This window comes from Pyrus communis, chromosome 5, assembly GCF_041283825.1.
Source record: "Pyrus communis isolate YQ-2024b chromosome 5, ASM4128382v1, whole genome shotgun sequence".
Lineage (NCBI taxonomy): Eukaryota > Viridiplantae > Streptophyta > Magnoliopsida > Rosales > Rosaceae > Pyrus > Pyrus communis.
The window spans coordinates 17,382,565-17,400,560 of NC_142569.1; the positions used below are offsets into that span (position 1 = coordinate 17,382,565).

The 17,996-nt window shown below is 37.4% G+C and overlaps 1 protein-coding gene across 1 annotated transcript; it reads left to right on the forward strand.

The window, feature by feature from the left end:
• Positions 1-9,500: 9,500 nt before the first annotated feature.
• Positions 9,501-12,639, forward strand: LOC137726445 (squalene monooxygenase SE2-like). Its single transcript, XM_068465379.2, has 8 exons — positions 9,501-9,803; positions 10,189-10,300; positions 10,421-10,595; positions 10,993-11,164; positions 11,276-11,494; positions 11,659-11,934; positions 12,050-12,328; positions 12,422-12,639. The coding sequence occupies exons 1-8, from the start codon at positions 9,579-9,581 to the stop codon at positions 12,524-12,526; spliced, it is 1,563 nt and encodes a 520-aa protein (XP_068321480.2). The 5' UTR covers positions 9,501-9,578; the 3' UTR covers positions 12,527-12,639.
• Positions 12,640-17,996: the final 5,357 nt, after the last annotated feature.

Consider the following 17,996-nt stretch of genomic DNA (forward strand, 5'->3'; position numbering starts at 1 on the left):
TAGGGTCGTGAGCATACACCGTACTAAATGGTGGTGAGCAAAAATGCACTCTTATTTTATTACTACTTGATTCAAGCCAAACTAATTCAGCTTAGTCCCTCGAGCTAGCCTACTTCGAAATAGTCCAGCTTAGGTGTAGCGAGAGTACCAAGAATTTGCTAGGATTTTAAACGCAATCTAATAGTATATATTGAGAGGTGAGAAAAGAAAAAGGAAAAAAAAAAAAAAAAAAAACTCTCTCATTTAAAACTTTTTTTTTTTATAAGTCATGTTTTAGAGTTTGCCAAAAGACTTTGAAGCGACGAAGTGACTAGGGATTTTTCGCTAGTGTCTGCTATGATGATTGGGGATTTAGATGGATCTCAAGGTGAGTGTACCAAATGTCATCAATAATCCAACCCTCCCTCTCTGATTTCGTCTACACCTTCCTCATCTTTGGGACGTATCTTCTCTTCGACTTCATCTTCTTCATCCTCATCCATCATGGATATTTTTGTGGCAAGTTCTAATCGTAAACAAATATTGGATTATGAAGAATTGCAGGTTTGAATTTCTGGAGTTTTCGCTTTTCATTTCAGATTTTTCCCTTTTCATAACTTGAAAGAAAAAAAAAAAAATGCTAATGTCATTTCCTTGCGTATGCGTCTGTACTTGTGAGTTGCAACCTTTCTTCTTTTGTTCTGCGTCCGATTGGATTGAGTTGATCACAATCACATTTTTATTTTCTTTATTTTTTATTATTTTGGATAGTGAAAAGGAAAAGTAGAATTATAGAGTACACATAACAATATAGAGACACAAAATCAAATCGTATGATGATATCTGAGAGTATGTGATGGGGATTCACACTCTTGTTTCCCGATGATGTCGCTGTCGATCCTCGATGACCATCTCAACTTTGAAAAGAAGGAACGATGACCGACTACGCACATTCGACCTGGCTTTTCATTCGCACCAACAAAATCTGAAAAGGAGAAAAAATATCTTTCAACCCATATTCTATTTGGCCCAAATTTATCAAGGGAGAAGAGACCCATAACTGAACATGAACGGGTCCCCGATTATTCTTGCATTGGCTATTGGGGTCGATTGATCTTTTGGTTTTTTTGCTTCCAGTGTCGTGCTTTCCTTCACGAGAGGCAAGTGATTCTATGTGTCTTTTGGTGTTATTTGGTGCTCAAGTAGGTGATGAGGGAGGTTAATCTCAGCCCAAGATTTCATTAAAAATGATCCCTCAGCTCTGTGTGTGGTCATCACTTTTTTTCAAAATTCTGAGAAATCCAAGAAAGATTTCATATAAATTCATTGAAATCTATATAAATATGTTAGAATCTAAAGATAATTGTAAAGTCTATTAAAGTCCTTTGAAAATCTGTCACTTAAAAAAATTTATTAAAATCATCTTGAATCTAAATTGACTAAATGGCGATAATTTCCGGGGTTATTGGGCAATTAACAATTATTTCGTTAGTGAATAACAATTGCCCGAAGGCATTTCGAGCTTGTAAATGAATTACAGGGCAATTGGCATTAAGTTTTTTTTTTTTTTTTTTTTAATAATATTATGTTTAATTTCAAATTCTCTTAGCTTTTTTTTTTTTTTTTTTTTTCATTTTTTCTGTATTCTCTTTTAATTCTTTTTCTAAATGAATAATATAGACTGTTGGATTACATTTTTTTGCAAACCAACAACCCAAGTTGTGCCACGTGGGCTCAAGCCTGCATGTTGTCAGCTCAAGCCTAAAATCTCGTGTGAACTTAGCACGCCTAAGGCAAAAATTTACGAACATTACATTCTCGCCCGATTGCTCGGTCTGTGGGAGATAGGCCCACTGGATTGCCCTAATGATGGCATGGGCTGGAGCAGATTTTGGAGAGATTGAGGAATTTAATCACCCAATAGGTGGCGCAATTTGACGATGTAGAAATGCTAGATTAGTGTAGAATATTGTTTTTATTTAAAAAAAAAAAAAAAAAAAAAAAGAACCAATAATGAATTACTATATAAACATTAAATATAATTCATAATTGAACGATTTAGTTACTAGTATGTCGACAAGGGTGGGTGTCAATACAACTGTGCAATGATCGATTAGTTTTGACCATAAACAAAGCCAACCAGCCTACAACCAAACCCAAACCCTAACAAATTGATTTGGTTACAATTTTGAGTTTTGTAAAAGACTCTAAACCAAACAAGACTGATCACGTACATGTTTGTTTTTATACTACTTTATTTACACATGTAGTGCTTCTGTTATCTAATAACTAGATGAGGATGTTGAATTTGAATTGATTCTTGGCTTGCGTATTGAAATTTAGGGTGGGTCAATGAACTAGAAAAATAAAAATATATAGCATGTTAGAACAGTATAAAGGACAAAGAGAACGAGGGGTGCCGCGGCAGTAGAGGAAAAAGATAGATGTGTGATTCTGAGGTGTGTTTTATCTCACCCCATTGTACCTTTATTTATAGTAGTAGAGAAGGTAAATTCCTTACCCCAATAGGATTACAACCCTAATAGGATAATATATAATCTAAAGAGATATGGTAGAATTATACACGGGTACCCCAAGATATGATGGGATTTACACGATCACATTCCTAATCTAATAGGATTGCAACATTTCCCTTGAGTGTGTAAATACTCAAACAAAACATTGCATTAGGTCTTTAGTGGATGAAGTAGATCAGTTGGTATCGTTGTCGCCACAACGGGTGAATGCGAGTCTCAAACTAACGAAAGCATGCATTGTGAGTAGCATGCATTGCAGTAAAATTCACAAAACCTTACTATGGTAAAAGCCAAAATAGGTGAAAACCCCATAGGCTAAGGAGAAACATGAGAAGTATGCATAATATCAAAAACAAACGTCATATGGGACGAAAGTAGTCTACCTCATAAGGTTATGACCATCTGAGGATGGTTGCCTCATCAAAACCTCAGTAGGTAGCAAAACCCAATAGGAAAAATACTCCTAATCATAGGAAATAATAGTACATTAAGATCAAGTGAGTATACTTCTGGATACTCTCCCTGAGTTTGACAAAACCTCCAAAATAAGAGAACTACAAGTTATTCAGGTCAGAAAATTTGCACATACCGATTCCTTGGACGAGCTTTTGAAAAGTAAACTTGGGCAATGACTTCGCAAAGAGATTGGCCAAGTTATCTTGGGAATGGATTTGCTTGACTTCAATGTTCTAATATTGTTGTTGCTGATGAGAATAAAATAAATTTGCCGGCTTGGTGTTGTCTCCCTTGATGTATCATTTCTTCAATTGGTTGATATAAGCAGCGTTGTTGTCAAAATTTGTTGTAGGGACGTCAACGACGGTAGAAAGATCGCTAGTGCTTCGAATATGTTCTATAATTGCCCTCAGCTAAAAGCATTCATGCGTAGCTTCATGCAAGGCGAGAATTTCAACATGGTTTGAAGAAGTCACAACTAATGATTGTTTGGTAAACCTACAAGAAGTTGCAGTGTTTCCTATGGTAAAAACGTAACCCGTTTGAGAACGTGCCTTGTGCATGTCAAATAAATAACATGTGTCAGCATAACCAATAAGGCAAGAATCAACCCGATGACTAAGGAGGGCGGCGACTTCTCTCGAGGATTCATAAGGAAAGAACCAACCCAAATATGTTGTACCCTTGAGGTAGCAGAAGATGTCTTTAAAACCATTTCAGTGTCTGTATGTAGGCACGTTACTATATCTTGCCAAAAGATTCACAACAAAGAAGATGTCGAGTCTAGTGCATTGAGTCAAGTACAATAAAGCACCAATTGCACTTAAGTATGAAACTTCGGGCTCCAAAATCTCTTCCTCATCCTCCTTAGGACGTAAAGGATCTCGTTTAGCATCTAGAGTACGAACGACCATAAGAGCACTCAAAGGCTTCGCTTTATCCTCATTAAAACGTCGCAACCCCTTCTGGGTGTAGTTTGTTTGATGTGATAGGATTTCATCCGAAGAGTGCTCGATCTGAGTTTTCTCAAGATCTTTCATCTCGAATTATGATTTCAATTGAGCGGCAATTTTCTCAAGCTCTTCCGAAGTCCCAATGAGATTCATGTCGTTGACATAAACTGCAACAATTGGAAATTCGGCGTGTGACTTCTTAATAAACACCCATGGATAAGTATCGATTAATGCACTTGTTTATTATTAGTGACACATCATTTAGTTTAAAAAATTTGATCTCTGTAGCATTACCCTTCAATATTTATAACTCTTCTTTTCATTTGTTACTTTTAAAAAGTTTTGGATTTTGTAGTTGGGTTTGCATTAGGTTTTGTTTTAATGACATCTCTAGTGTAAACTTGAAAGCTCTCTTCATCGCTTAAAAAAAGCCTCGTTCAAGATTGTCAAAGAGTTTCACAAACTCATCATTCTTGTCTTCACAAGTTTATCTTTTCTGCACATACTTTCAATTTGGGTGGGTTTCAGATCGTTCGTATGAAAAGACAATTTGAGATTTTAGGTTTAATCAAATTGGGGGCTTTAGGTCAAGAGATGATCATCTATTTCTGATCAACGGATAGATGGCAATGTCTAACTGATCATCCTTGGCTAGTTTGCACTATAAGAACATGGTAATAAAACTCAATATCTAATCATTAAAAGTGAATTCAGCAATTAGTTACTCTAGTGCCACCAAATATTTCTTGGTGGTTTCGAGCAAGAAATGGGAAAATGTCATCCAAACCATTCGAGAAACATCATCTTGTTTAGTGCTTTCACTGTATTATTTTTTTCCCGCAATACAATAGAAGAAAATATTAGATTGTCTCACATTTAATTCAAGGGGTGTGTTTAGAAATCAAAGTTTTATTTTAAAAAAAAAACACATCTACAGCCTACATAGTCATTTTATATTATAGCAGATAAGTCATTTACGTTAAAAAATTTAAATGGGGTGTAGTCAATAATTTGTAGGGTGTCAATAAAACAACCCTTGCATAATTCCGGGCAGTTTGCATATTAAAGGGCACGAAACTTGGAGTAGGCAAGATATGAGTGTGTAACAAATGTAAGCTAAATATGCGTCTTTCTTCTGCCATCTACCCATCACGCAATGCTCATGTCCAACTGATTGTGGGGGGGATGTATACGCCTTTGCTCCAGAGCAAAAATAGCAGTTTTTTTACCGTTGGCTCACTCTATATAATAGCGCCAAAGTTTAATCATGGCAGAAACTCTAAAATCATGGTTTTCCAGCTTATGTTGGTTGCTGTCGTGGCTTTTCTGTTGGGGTTTGTTTCCTCGTACAGTTTCAGAAGGAAGAAAAAGGACAGAGCTTCAGTAAAGGATCGGAATGTGAATGGTTGGAGGAGCTCTGAAAATGGAATGTGTCTGCAGAAAGACATAGGTGCAGGTGTGGATGTTATCCCGAACTGTACACTGCTTTTTTGGTTGTCACCAGGAGCATGCCTGCTACTGCTTATCACACCCCAGGTGCTCTCCTAATGGGGGATGCAGTTAACATGCGGCATCCTATAACTGGGGGAGGCATGGTTGTGGCTCTATCGGACGTTGTTGTTCTAAGGAATCTTCTCAGACCCCTGCGCAATCTGAATGATGTTCCTGCCCTATTTAAATACCTCGAATCCTTCTATACCCTACGTAAGGTAAGCAGTCTATGTTGGAGTTTTGAACTCCTTTAAGTCCCACATCGGGGAACTCAAGGGAACTTGAGGTCCTTATATTAATTGAGTATCCCAATTTTGTGATTGGGTGTTAGAACATTTGGAATGGGGATTGGAGTTTGGGCCACTAATTATGTGGATCAGTTTGAATTAGGCTTAATCATTATATTATAATTTTATTTTGATTAATAAGAGTTGTGTAGCTTCAGATACATCCAAAAGGTATTTAAAAAAGTATGAAAGAACCTATATAACTGTAGTCATATGACGTAGTTTTTGCGTTAGCAGTCGGCTCAAATGGTTTCGCAACAGCCAGCGGCTTTTACCATAAACACGTTGGCAGGTGCCGCGTACAAGGTGTTATGTGCATCCCCTGATCCAGCAAGAAAGAAATTGCGCCAAGCATGCTTCGATTATTTTTGCCTTGGACGCATCTTTTCAAATGGAGCTCTCGCTGCTTTCTCTGGTCTAAACTATTGCCCCTGGAGCTTGGTTCTCTACTTCTTTGGGTATTTATGCTGTTGGACGCTTGCTAATTCCGTTTCCTTCACCAAAACGTATATGGATTGCAGCCAGACTAATCTTGGTGAGTAACTCTATTACAACAACTACAAAGTTTTATTCTACAAAGTGAGGTTGCTATATAAATTCTAGAACACAACTACGCTCAGTTTTCTGTCATGTTTTTTGTTAAATGCAAGTAGAGGGAGGCGTTGGGGGTGTACAAAAGGTGCAATGGCACAAAGGGGCCCAAAAATATTTTACCCTCCCATGTATTACATATGAGTATAAATTTTCTAGCTATATATATTATATTAATTTCCCACTTTTCTCTAGCAATATAGAAGCTTGTGTTAAAATTAAAGTGGTTTTCCTAGAATGACTTCCCACATACCCAACAACTTATATTAATTCCTTAATTGTGGTTGTCTTGGGAACCCGCATGTTTTCATGGTGCAGAGGCACTCCTATATGTTTTGGTTTTCTTTCCATACAATAACTTTCAATTGCATTGATAACTAGCTGCTGCTCATCCTTTTGAGTTTAGTTTTTCATCTTTCCTTTTGGTTGTATTGTTCATGCTCTTGGTGTGAGTGTTGTAACTTGTAAGCTTATTTCCTTGTTAGTGAAAGTTGATTCGTCTTCGTTGAGTTCCATTCTTTCTCTTTACTGTTGGTTGTAAGTCTTGGGCTAGTGTGGAGTCTGCACTAACTGAGAAGCAATACTCTGGAGTTTGGAATATTGTCTTTCTCTACAGCTTGTGTATTGCTTAATTTGTTCCATTTTCCTTTAGCAATAAAAAACTAACTTGTATATTACTTTTTTCCACAAATACACAAAATCATGATTTCATGCTCTATATTTTATGGACGAACCCTAAATCATGCTTTTATGGCAATTAAAGATTATTCATTTAGTAAGAGTGAGATGTTGATTCCAATTAAGTTTACATATCGATTGTTGAGTCCTGTATGAATATATTGTCCTTTTTTTTTTTTTTTTTAATTAAGGAAGGCTTTTTCATTGAATTCGCATAGGACCCCTAAAATGTTAGAGACGACCCTGAATCCAAGTAGTCCAAGTGTTTTCTTAGAATCTCCTTTCAAGTCTTCCCAGGTCTTCCTCTATCCCTTTAGCTCTAGCTTTGTCTCATAATTACATTTTCTAACCGAAGCGTCTATAGATCTTGTTTCACATGTCTAAACCACCTAAGAAAGTAAGATGCTGCAAAACCCGACTGTTGTTCCAAATTTTTTTCGCAACACACATGATGATCATTCGAGTCCTAATTAACGAGTCCCACAATACTATGATTCCAACCGAATCAAAACAACATTACTTTGACAACAAGAAAAATTAAATAAAAAACAACATTATGATCTTACGCAGAGAGAGTAAAAAAAAAATTGGGTTGTAAATTAGTAAGATCTTGTGACTAGTTTTCACAATTAACCGCCATTTCATTTCAGAATTTATAAATAAACTAGCATCTTGTCACACGCTTGTGCAAGTGACAATTTGCTCTTCTATATTTTTTTTTTCTTGTGTTTTTTATTTTTTTTATTTCTGTTTTAAAAATTAAAGAAATAAAGGGGGAAAAAAACTCTCCACCACATGAGATTTTTTTTTTTCTTTTAACAAACGATACGATCTACACTAGGGGTGGAAGAGTGGGTTAAGCCTCACAATATGCTAGTAATAATGTAATTTAAATTCGCTTTGACAAGAATTTGTTTGTTTGGATTTTTTTTAAAATTAAATTGATTTTGAAATCATAGTTAAAGAAGGGTAGTTTGGGAATTTTGAATGTTTCCCATTTTATTGTCTTCTGGCTTTATATATGTATAGATAGATGAACAGCCTTATATGTATTTATTATTATAATTTTTTTTTTTTTTTTTGAAAAGCTATTTATTATTATAATTTTGCAGGAAGCTTTAAGAATCATTCTCCCCATAATTAACACTGAAGGAGTAAGACAAATGTTCTTCCCTGCACGCAGATTTCTACCGGTATAAACAAGATACTCAGAAAACCGAAAATAAAGAATGCCGAAGGCTCGTAGCACACTTTCTCAACCTTTTAAGATAAGCTCGTTTGTATAATTACAGATTCTTCCATGTAACAATTTCAAATCCTGGATTCTTCCATGTAACTATTGCTACATGCTCTCTTCAGCTCATGCAGTATACTCCCTTTGTATTATATAATTGCGAGGACTGCTAGGTCAATTACTAACGTGGCTGATTCTTGACCGTAGATGCAAGCGAGTCTTACATGCATCAATAGTTATGAATCAGTCATTATTGTATCACTTACGCGCCTTCCTCGTATCATTGTCCAATTGCAATTATATTCAAATAAAATAAACAAATTTCATACTGACTTGATCCATAATCCCATATTTTTAACAGAGAATTATTCTAACAGTCATGATTATATGCTATACTTAGTTTACAGGAGGATTAGGGAAGTTTGTTTTTTTTTCTTCTCTTGTCTTTTTATATTTTAGTTTTACATTTCCAGTTGTCACCCCCTGTTTGGCACCCATGGTTTTTAAAACCTAGAGAAAAATTTGTTTTTTTTTGACATTTGCATGGCAGAATATTAATATTTTGTACTATGTATAATAATATATGATCCACTTCCACGCTTACCAACCCCTCTCTGACTAAATCAAGTCTTACTTGGGCAGCCATTCCAATGCACTTACTCGTTGACCATTTAAATTTTCTGGTTCTGTTATAGGATCACTAACAATTCCAAAATGTAAGAGAAAAGGGTTATAATCAGCCTCGCGTGAATATGTTAATGATATACATTTGTAATGAGTTAGAGATTGAGTTGTGGCTAGCATCACTGTAGCGTGTAATTTTGTTGTCTCGTAACATATAAATATCATAACAGTTGCGAAATAAAAATTATATTTGTGAAGTAAATTACATTATTGTTCAAGAACCTCCAAACATTTTTTTTAGTTTCGATTACATTGTTATTTCCATTCAAAACTATATTCGAATTTACGAAAAATGAAACTCAAACTCATATGTAAGAGGAATGGTATATTCTCTTAGCCGACTGGCCTTAACTCCCATTTGCCAAAACAGTACCTATATTTTAGTTGCAAATGATTCCACTAAATCTTCCCCGGGGGGCCGGGGGGTGGGAAATTTACTAAATTACGCAGTCTTGTACACAATGACTTGCTTTCAGGTCTTCCAATTTGGCCTGGTAAATAATTTGCAGTGGTAGGCGCATAACTTGTCCACGTTTCTATCCCAAAACCAAAAAATAGTTTTTTAAAAAAGTTGGCTCACTATATATAGGCGCCAACTTAAGTCAGAACGAACTCAAACACTTGAAAAGAACTAAAATTCAGAGAGCTCCACCATAATCTTCTCTAACCGAATTCACGATCTTTGAAGATGGTTTACCTGAATATAGTGTGTGCTGTTATGGCCTCGCTGCTCGGGTTTGTTTTCTTGTGCAGTCTAAGACGACAGAAGAAGGCCAGAGCTCATCAAAATGGGAATTGTTTGAAGAGCTGTGAAAATGGAACGTGCGACGATGCAAAGATGGTTGGAAGTGCAGACATTATCGTTGTTGGTGCTGGGGTTGTTGGTTCGGCGCTCGCTTACACTCTTGGGAAGGTGACATTCTCTCACTCTCTAAGGATTCTATGCCTCTTTCTATATTTGTGCGATATATAACTTGACGAGGTTTAAGGTTTTCGAACTTTAATGGTTTATCACTCTTTATTTATCTGTTCATTAAAATATGTAATTGTTTCCTTTTATCTGAGATTATATTTCTGCTTCGGTGGGAAGAAAACTTAAGGATAACGCCTTGAGATCTGTTTGGGGTCTCCAAGATCATCTGCGTTTTGGATCATTAGGAAAATCTTTTCATATATTTTTGTTAGAATGTATATAGTAACATCAGGATCATAATATTTACAATTTGCACAAATCTAAGTTATCATGTCTTGTCTTCTTCCTATTGCTATGTTTTGTTTACAATGTCTGCATACCGCAGGATGGGCGCCGAGTGCATGTGATTGAAAGGGACTTGAGTGAGCCAGATAGAATCGTCGGCGAGCTGCTGCAACCAGGGGGATATCTCAGTTTAGTTGAGTTAGGCCTTGAGGGTAAGCAAAGAAGTATAAACCTGAGGACTTGTGTGAATGGTCCATAACTGTCCTCATTTATTTCCACTTTGAGTTAGACAACTACATATGACAATTGTTAATATTTCTGTTTGGTTGAAGATTGTGTAAATGAGATTGATGCTCAACGGGTTTTCGGATATGCTCTTTACAAGGATGGAAAAAGTACCAAGCTGCCATATCCTTTGGAAAACTTCCATCCTGATGTGGCTGGGAGAAGCTTTCACCATGGGCGTTTCATTCAAAGGATGCGGGAAAAAGCTTCATCTCTTCCCAAGTACTCTTCCTTTCCCTTCAAATATATTTCGTAGTATTCTTTTTTCAGTAGGCTCGCCATGTGTTGTATAATTCAAAGTTTTAGAGGTCTGGAAAACACAAAGTTTTCCCTCTGCTTCAGTCATCTATTTCGAGTATCTGTTATAATTTGACGTTCGGTATGTTTTTGCAATACAAAGATAGATCCTTTGATTACATATTGCAATGTATCTTTAATATATTCTCTTTGCTTGAAAGTTTGTCATGCTATGTTGTCAGACTGTCAAAACTTAACCATGTATTTAACAAGAATCTATACGATATCAGATAATACATGGTATGTGAGATTCATTATGAAGGAGATTTGCATACTCTGCTGGAGTCTCAATTGTGTGTCATTTCTTAAATTTTGACATCAGTGTAAGATTGGAACAAGGAACGGTGACATCTCTACTGGAAGAAAAAGGTACTGTCAAGGGGGTGCAGTATAAATCCAAAGGTAGTGATCTAGAACTCAATGCACACGCGCCTCTCACAATAGTATGCGATGGATGCTATTCAAACCTACGGCACTCTCTCTGCAATCCTAAGGTGAAGATAAACTGCAAATCTTGTAAAATAAACAAAAACAAGAAAGGATAATTGATTGAAATATACATGAATACTAGAATATAAAATCATGTTTTATTTTTCTTTTTGTAGGTTGATATACCTTCTTGTTTTGTTGGTTTGGTTCTGGAGAATTGCCAGCTTCCATATGCAAATCACGGGCATGTAATATTGGCAGATCCTTCGCCGATATTGTTTTATCCTATAAGCAGCACCGAGATTCGTTGCCTTGTTGATGTACCCGGCCAAAAAGTACCTTCTATTTCTGGTGGTGAAATGTCTCACTACTTGAAAACAAAAGTGGCACCCCAAGTATGTCTATTGTGCTTCAAATAGTTTGTTTTGGAATAAAACTATTTCGAACAAATAAACCGATCACTTTGTTATTTACCTCTCTAAATAACAACCATCTCTGTTTTACTTTACGTATTTGAATCTTTGGCCTAATCAAGGGGTTTGCAAATTGTTTATTGCAGGTTCCCCCTGAGCTGTACGCTGCTTTTATGGCTGCCGCGGATAAAGGAAACATAAAATCAATGCCAAACAGGAGCATGCCTGCTGCTCCTCGTCCCACTCCTGGTGTCCTTCTGATGGGGGACGCTGTCAACATGAGGCATCCTCTAACTGGAGGAGGCATGACTGTGGCTCTTTCAGACATTGTTGTTCTTAGAAATCTTCTAAGACCTCTGCACAATCTGAATGATGCACCTGCGCTTTGTAAATACCTGGAATCCTTCTATACACTGCGCAAGGTAAGCAGCCTAAGTTATTACACACATATTCAATACTTTTACAAAAGTAAAGTTCTTATTTCAACTCGAGTTTAATGGTAAATTAAAAAAATTCTAATACTTGGTTTTGGTGCAGCCTGTGGCCTCAACCATAAACACATTGGCAGGTGCACTATACAGGGTATTTTGTGCATCACCTGATCCGGCAAGGATGGAAATGCGCCAAGCATGTTTCGATTACTTGAGCCTTGGAGGCGTGTTCTCGAATGGACCTCTAGCACTTCTTTCCGGCCTAAACCCGCAACCATTGAGCTTGGTTCTCCACTTTTTTGCGGTGGCTGTCTACGCCATTGGGCGCTTGCTACTTCCATTCCCTTGCCCAAAACGCATGTGGATTGGAGCCAGATTGGTTTTGGTGTGTATCTATCTCCATTTGTTGAGATATTCAGTCATCTGGTGTGATCCTCTTTTCAGTTGTACTGATTTTTCCACCTTTTGTTTTTTGTAGGGTGCTTCAGGAATCATATTCCCCATAATCAACTCTGAAGGAGTGAGGCAAATGTTCTTCCCTGTGACAGTGGCATCATACTACAGAACTCCTCCTATTAATTAATTAACATGATGAAAATTGAAAAAAGATGTGTTTAGCTTTAGCACATGTTCTTCCATTCCATTCCGTGTAAACAAAATACTTCCGAAAAAATTAAATAAAATCTTAGTTCAATACCTTTGTGTCTTTTTCTTTCAATTCAATGATGATGCACCATTAGGTCATGGCAACAGTGATGCATCGGTTAGTCAACAAACATCATACTCATAATCTTGTTTGGGCTTGAAATACTAGACTTGGGCCGAAGGTGGGTAGTTTGTATTAAGATTTAATTCTCGGCTAACTGGTAACCTTTCAAGCCCAATAATATCTAGATATCCAGCCCAAAATGAAATTTGGCCGAGTACTAATAGAAGTGATTCTGCCGAGACCTAATCCTTTTGCCAAATAAAAGGATAATATCATAATCCAGGAGTAGACCATGGGAGTAATCGTACCCAGGGTCGGGACTATAAGCCGCCCCTAAGATGATTCCGAAGCTCTTGTGATTATTCCTTCGAATGGCGTAGAGTCCGGATTTGAATGTTATAACCCACAACTTTTTGGTTGTATAAACTTTTCGGAAGCCAGATGGTGCATTGGACTTCTGGATCAAGGGGCCATGTCCCCATGCCCATAGCCCACCTATCATAACCGTGCTTAATACAACTCAAGCCTTCCAAGCTACTAACCATACACTATGGAGTAGGCTAAATGAGACTCCTTAGACACTACCATTTTAAAGTTTTAGACTTGCAATTATGCAAAGTTTCAAAGTTGTGTGTTATTTTGGGATTTTAGGGTATTCGCACTACTGCCAAAAAGAAAAGAACGAATAAACAAGATGGAAGTCTCTGCATTATCAAACACTGAAATTCTTATTCAAAAAAGAATGGTGAATTTGATAGGAGATGTGACTGAATCCATAAATGCCTACCCACATATCTCCTAGAAGAGAATCAAATCATTGGTGTAGTTCTAATTAAAAGACGATACAATGTAAGTTTTACATAAGGGATCATTTTTGGCGATAGCACATGGTGAGCCGATCAGGAGATGAGTTCTCCATGGACTTGTCTTCGCACAAACTACAACGTTGATATTATTTGTGGTTAAATTCGGTGCGGTGGCCTACATATTTTCTCGTATCATTGAAGAATCAAACCATGTTTAGTTTGGAGAGTTTTTTTTTTTTTTTTTTTTTTTTATCGATCAAACAATCTCTGAAGATAGTCCACCTCAGAGTCATCGATGCTCATTTCCACGGACCAGGCTCTCCCTTTCTTTATTGTAGCTTTTGCCTTCCATAGATGCAATTGATGTTAAGAGTGAACTTCTTTGATGACCGCTTGTTGTCCTCATCATCAGTCATCTCGTACTGGTCAAATTTACCTTTGTCCCTTTCTTCAGGGAGGCTTTTTCTTTCCTTGCCTTGCTTTTTACAAACTCCCAACGGTGCCATTGATTGATGATTTCCTTGATTTGGTCTCTAAGTGTTTGTCAATTTCGAATGGTATGGCTTATGCACTGGTGAAATGAGCAATACTCTTTTGGCTTTTCTTTACCAGATGTTCAGGAAGAGGTTTTGACCGTTTGAGAAAGGGTTTGTCCTTGATGCTATGAAGAATGTTGTTGATGATAGTTTGCAGGTCTGTATATTGCCTCAATCTAAGTGGAGCTAATTTATCTTTTCATCCCCTTATGTCATTTCGACAGGAAGACGGAGGCGGATTGCTCCAGTTTTCTCTTTTTCGTTTAAGCTTCCTACCGCAGTCTTGATAAGGAACCTTCCTTTTGGTTTTGTTGTCCCAGTTAGTGAGGTCAAACATTTTGCTAGGGTGGCATAGTTGTACTTTTTCTCGTTCAGCTTCTGAGAGAATGGCGAGTTGACATTGAGTCCCTGCTTGTAAGCCATAGAGGTAAGTATGTTGTCAAGCCTTTCTACCTCAGCCAATTTCACGTGGAACCTCTTCAGGTAAGCCATAAGAATTTTGTCTTTGCCTTGACTTACCATGATGAATATGGCTTTGTGTCGCTTTTGGAAATCATGGTACACCAAATAGGTGTTGGTGAAGATGTTGACCAAATTTTTGAAGCAATTAATCAAACGAGTTGATAACTCTGAGAACCACCTCATGACGGTCCCCTCTAAGATAGAGGAGAACATCTTCTACATCCAAATGTCATTGTTGTTGTATAAAGCCATGACGCTCATATAGTGCATGATGTGGTAATCCGGATCAGTGTCGCCGCAAAAGTACTTAAATCGAGGTTGAGAAAACTTATAAGGCGGAGGCGCATATTCGATTGTTAAAGAGAGTGTGCTTTTCACTTTCACTATAGTACGACCAGGGATACGAAATGGAGTTTCCCTTGAGGCATCTCTAGTCATGTCGTCATTATCGAGCCGACGTCGTTTTGGTTCCTCTGAAGACGTTAGGTCGTTAAAGCTCAGTGTTGTGGTTCCATCCAGGGCACTTTTGCAACGCCCAAGAGACCAGGGTTGTGTAGAACCTGTGTGCCATTAGAGCGGTGTTATTGGTAGTTTGATCATTGTGAAGCGGGTTTGTACTCGGATTAGTGATGTCTGCTAAAGTTGGAATAGAAGTTGGCTTGATGAGTTATTCATCTAGGGTTATGGTACTTATGTTGTTATAATCGAAAATAAGAATTTAAGTTTGCGAGATGGTCCTGCGGGATTGTCTTGCTGGATCTTTTGAGAGCCTTCATTCTCTTCTCGACGTCCACGAAGTTTACATGACATCACCCGAAAAGCAGTATAGGCATGCTGGAACTTATCAACAAAAGCGTTGATCTTTGGTAAAGTATCTCATGCATGCCTCATAATGGGAGGGGGTCCAATAGGCAAAGCCTCGCCGCCTTTTGGGGTGGCTAGAGCATAAAGGGTTTGATTGCTTGCCCCTAGAGCGTTGGTGGTGTCGACAACAAAATTATTCTCAACGAATGCGATTGAGACATCAGGAGCAAGGTTGTCATCGGTCGCCTTGTTAATGTTGGCGTTAATAGAGCTTTCTTATGTGTTCATGTCTGTGATAGATTAAGTTGGTCAGGAGGAATATGATTTTCACTCTCAATGAAAACACCAATTGTTGGAACCAAATTCGCACACTGCTGTAAGCGATAAAGATGCACAAATCCAACTAAATTGTAAAAGAACAAATTACTGCTTGCAATATAAGACTCAAGCAATAAGCAATATAATAAGTATACGATTATTGCGGGAGCAAAGATGCATCTCTTAGGATAATATAATCATTATCAAACCGTGAGAATCACATAAGATATTTAAGAAGTAGATATTGCATCATTTTACGACTATGATTACTTGCGGCGCATGTCAATCCTTAAATTGTAAGGACTCCAAGATAATACGAAACCTGCTGATTCCTTGCTAGATTAAGTTTTCATATCTTGCAGAATAAGCATGATAAATCTCAGCAAAGTCGTCGGACTTTGTCCATTGATTCCAGAATAGGATGACGGTGGCATCCCTGCTCTGTTTATTCAGCTCTACATCGGAGGATGTCGAGTCCATGGCCGGACTTCTAAGGTATGCATATTTTGATCTTCCTCACTCCCGTCCTGGACAATTATGGCCCAACAAGAGGGAGATTGGCGACGACAAGGGTAAAGAGAAGAGAGAATTTGGTGATTTTGTAGTGTGGTGTTTAATCTTGTTGTGCCTTTATTTATAGTAATAAAGGAGAAAAATTCTTACTCCCCAAGGAATACAATTACAATAAAATATATTATAGAATCCTATAAGTAATTTACTTACTAGGATTACTTTTTTATTTTCAGTTTTCACATTTTTAAAACTGAAAATTGAAACAAGTTTCAAATTTAAAAAATAAAAAAAAATAAAAAATAAAAAACCAAAAACTGTTGTGAAGTTGAGGATATGTGTGCAGTGAGATATAGTAAATAAGACACAATATTTATGAGGTTCGGCAAGTGTGTCTACATCCTCTGGGTGCTAGTAGTATTTTCTTTCATTATTTGAAATAATAGGAGTACAAAATAATTCTCACTATTTTCCCTTCTCTCTAGCTTGGCTCACTGATATTTTCTCATGCATATCTCTTATTTCTTTTCTCTCTTTCTTTCCTCTTTTCTTTCCTTTCCTCCGTATGTTTCTCTTATTTGTTAGTGGCCTTGGCCTTCATTATATAGGCAAATGAATAGGTCATGACATCATTGCTTACATAGGCATGATGTCATTACTTGCACATACATGATGTCATCCACTCAAATTAAATAATGGACACCTATATTTATAACAAAAACAAAATTTCTACTATGTAATATAACCCTCTTTGTCAAGGGTAAGAAGATCATTTTAGCCCTATAAACAAAACTAAAGAACAATCCTTTTTACTTCTCACACACCCCTTTTTACTTCTTACACACCCCTTTTTACTTCTCATACACCCTTTTAATTTCCAATCATTGGATCATATGAATTGAAGAATATAAAATGACAGAAATAAATAAAGAGTGTGTAAGAAGTAAAAAAAGATGTGTGAATATCATACCCCTAACTAAAATAAAATTATGAACAATATAGTAAATGACACACTAAGCAAGGGTTGGCACAGGCAAAGCTGGGCCCAAATTTCGAAGGACCGGACTGGACCCGTTTTAAAATGAAACAGAGTAAAGCAGGGCGAGTAATGAAATTTATAAATTTAGAATCAGACCTAACCTGACCCGTTTATCGAACCAGAAAGATGTTGTCTTCCTCATGGATCCAAGACCTCCACCTTTGCCATTACAAATTACACCAATTGATGAATTAAAACAAAATCATACATACCCATAAGCAAATTTCCTAAACGCACTTATTTTGCTTCAAATTACATAAATTTAAGCCTTAAATCACATACCGAGGCGTGACCAACAACTGGTAAGTTTTGACCCTTCGAACTTCTTCTCCTAGTTGGCGAGGATGCCGATATCCTTCTTTATGAGGTCATTGAGAGAGGCGATAATGTCCTCGTCCTTCTTGGTCATCTTTAGCAGAGCCCTGCTGGAGTCTTACGGCAAACATAACGTACAAACTGACGAAGAAAATGAAGTCACGACATAAAAGATGGTGGTCGGAGTCGAGAGAGGGAGACCTTAAGGCTCGAGTTGGGAATTCAAGAGATAAGAGAGTGAACTGACAATTCGAGAGAGAGAGTAGATGTGTGTTAGAAATAGACGATGGAGATGTAATCTCCATATAATGGACGGTGGAAATGGTCCGGGCCAGGGCCCTTTTCTTTTCAGAAATTCGCACCCGCCCTGCCTCACCCCGTTTCGAGTTTCCAAAATCTAGACACGCCCCGAACCGACAAGATGTGCCTCGTCCCACAAGTCCTAGACCCATTTGCCTAGCCCAACACTAAACAATTTTGATGTATTTTTTTCTCACCCTCACAGCCAAGTGATCTCCAATTTACTCCCACCTCCCTCTCTCTTTCACATTTTT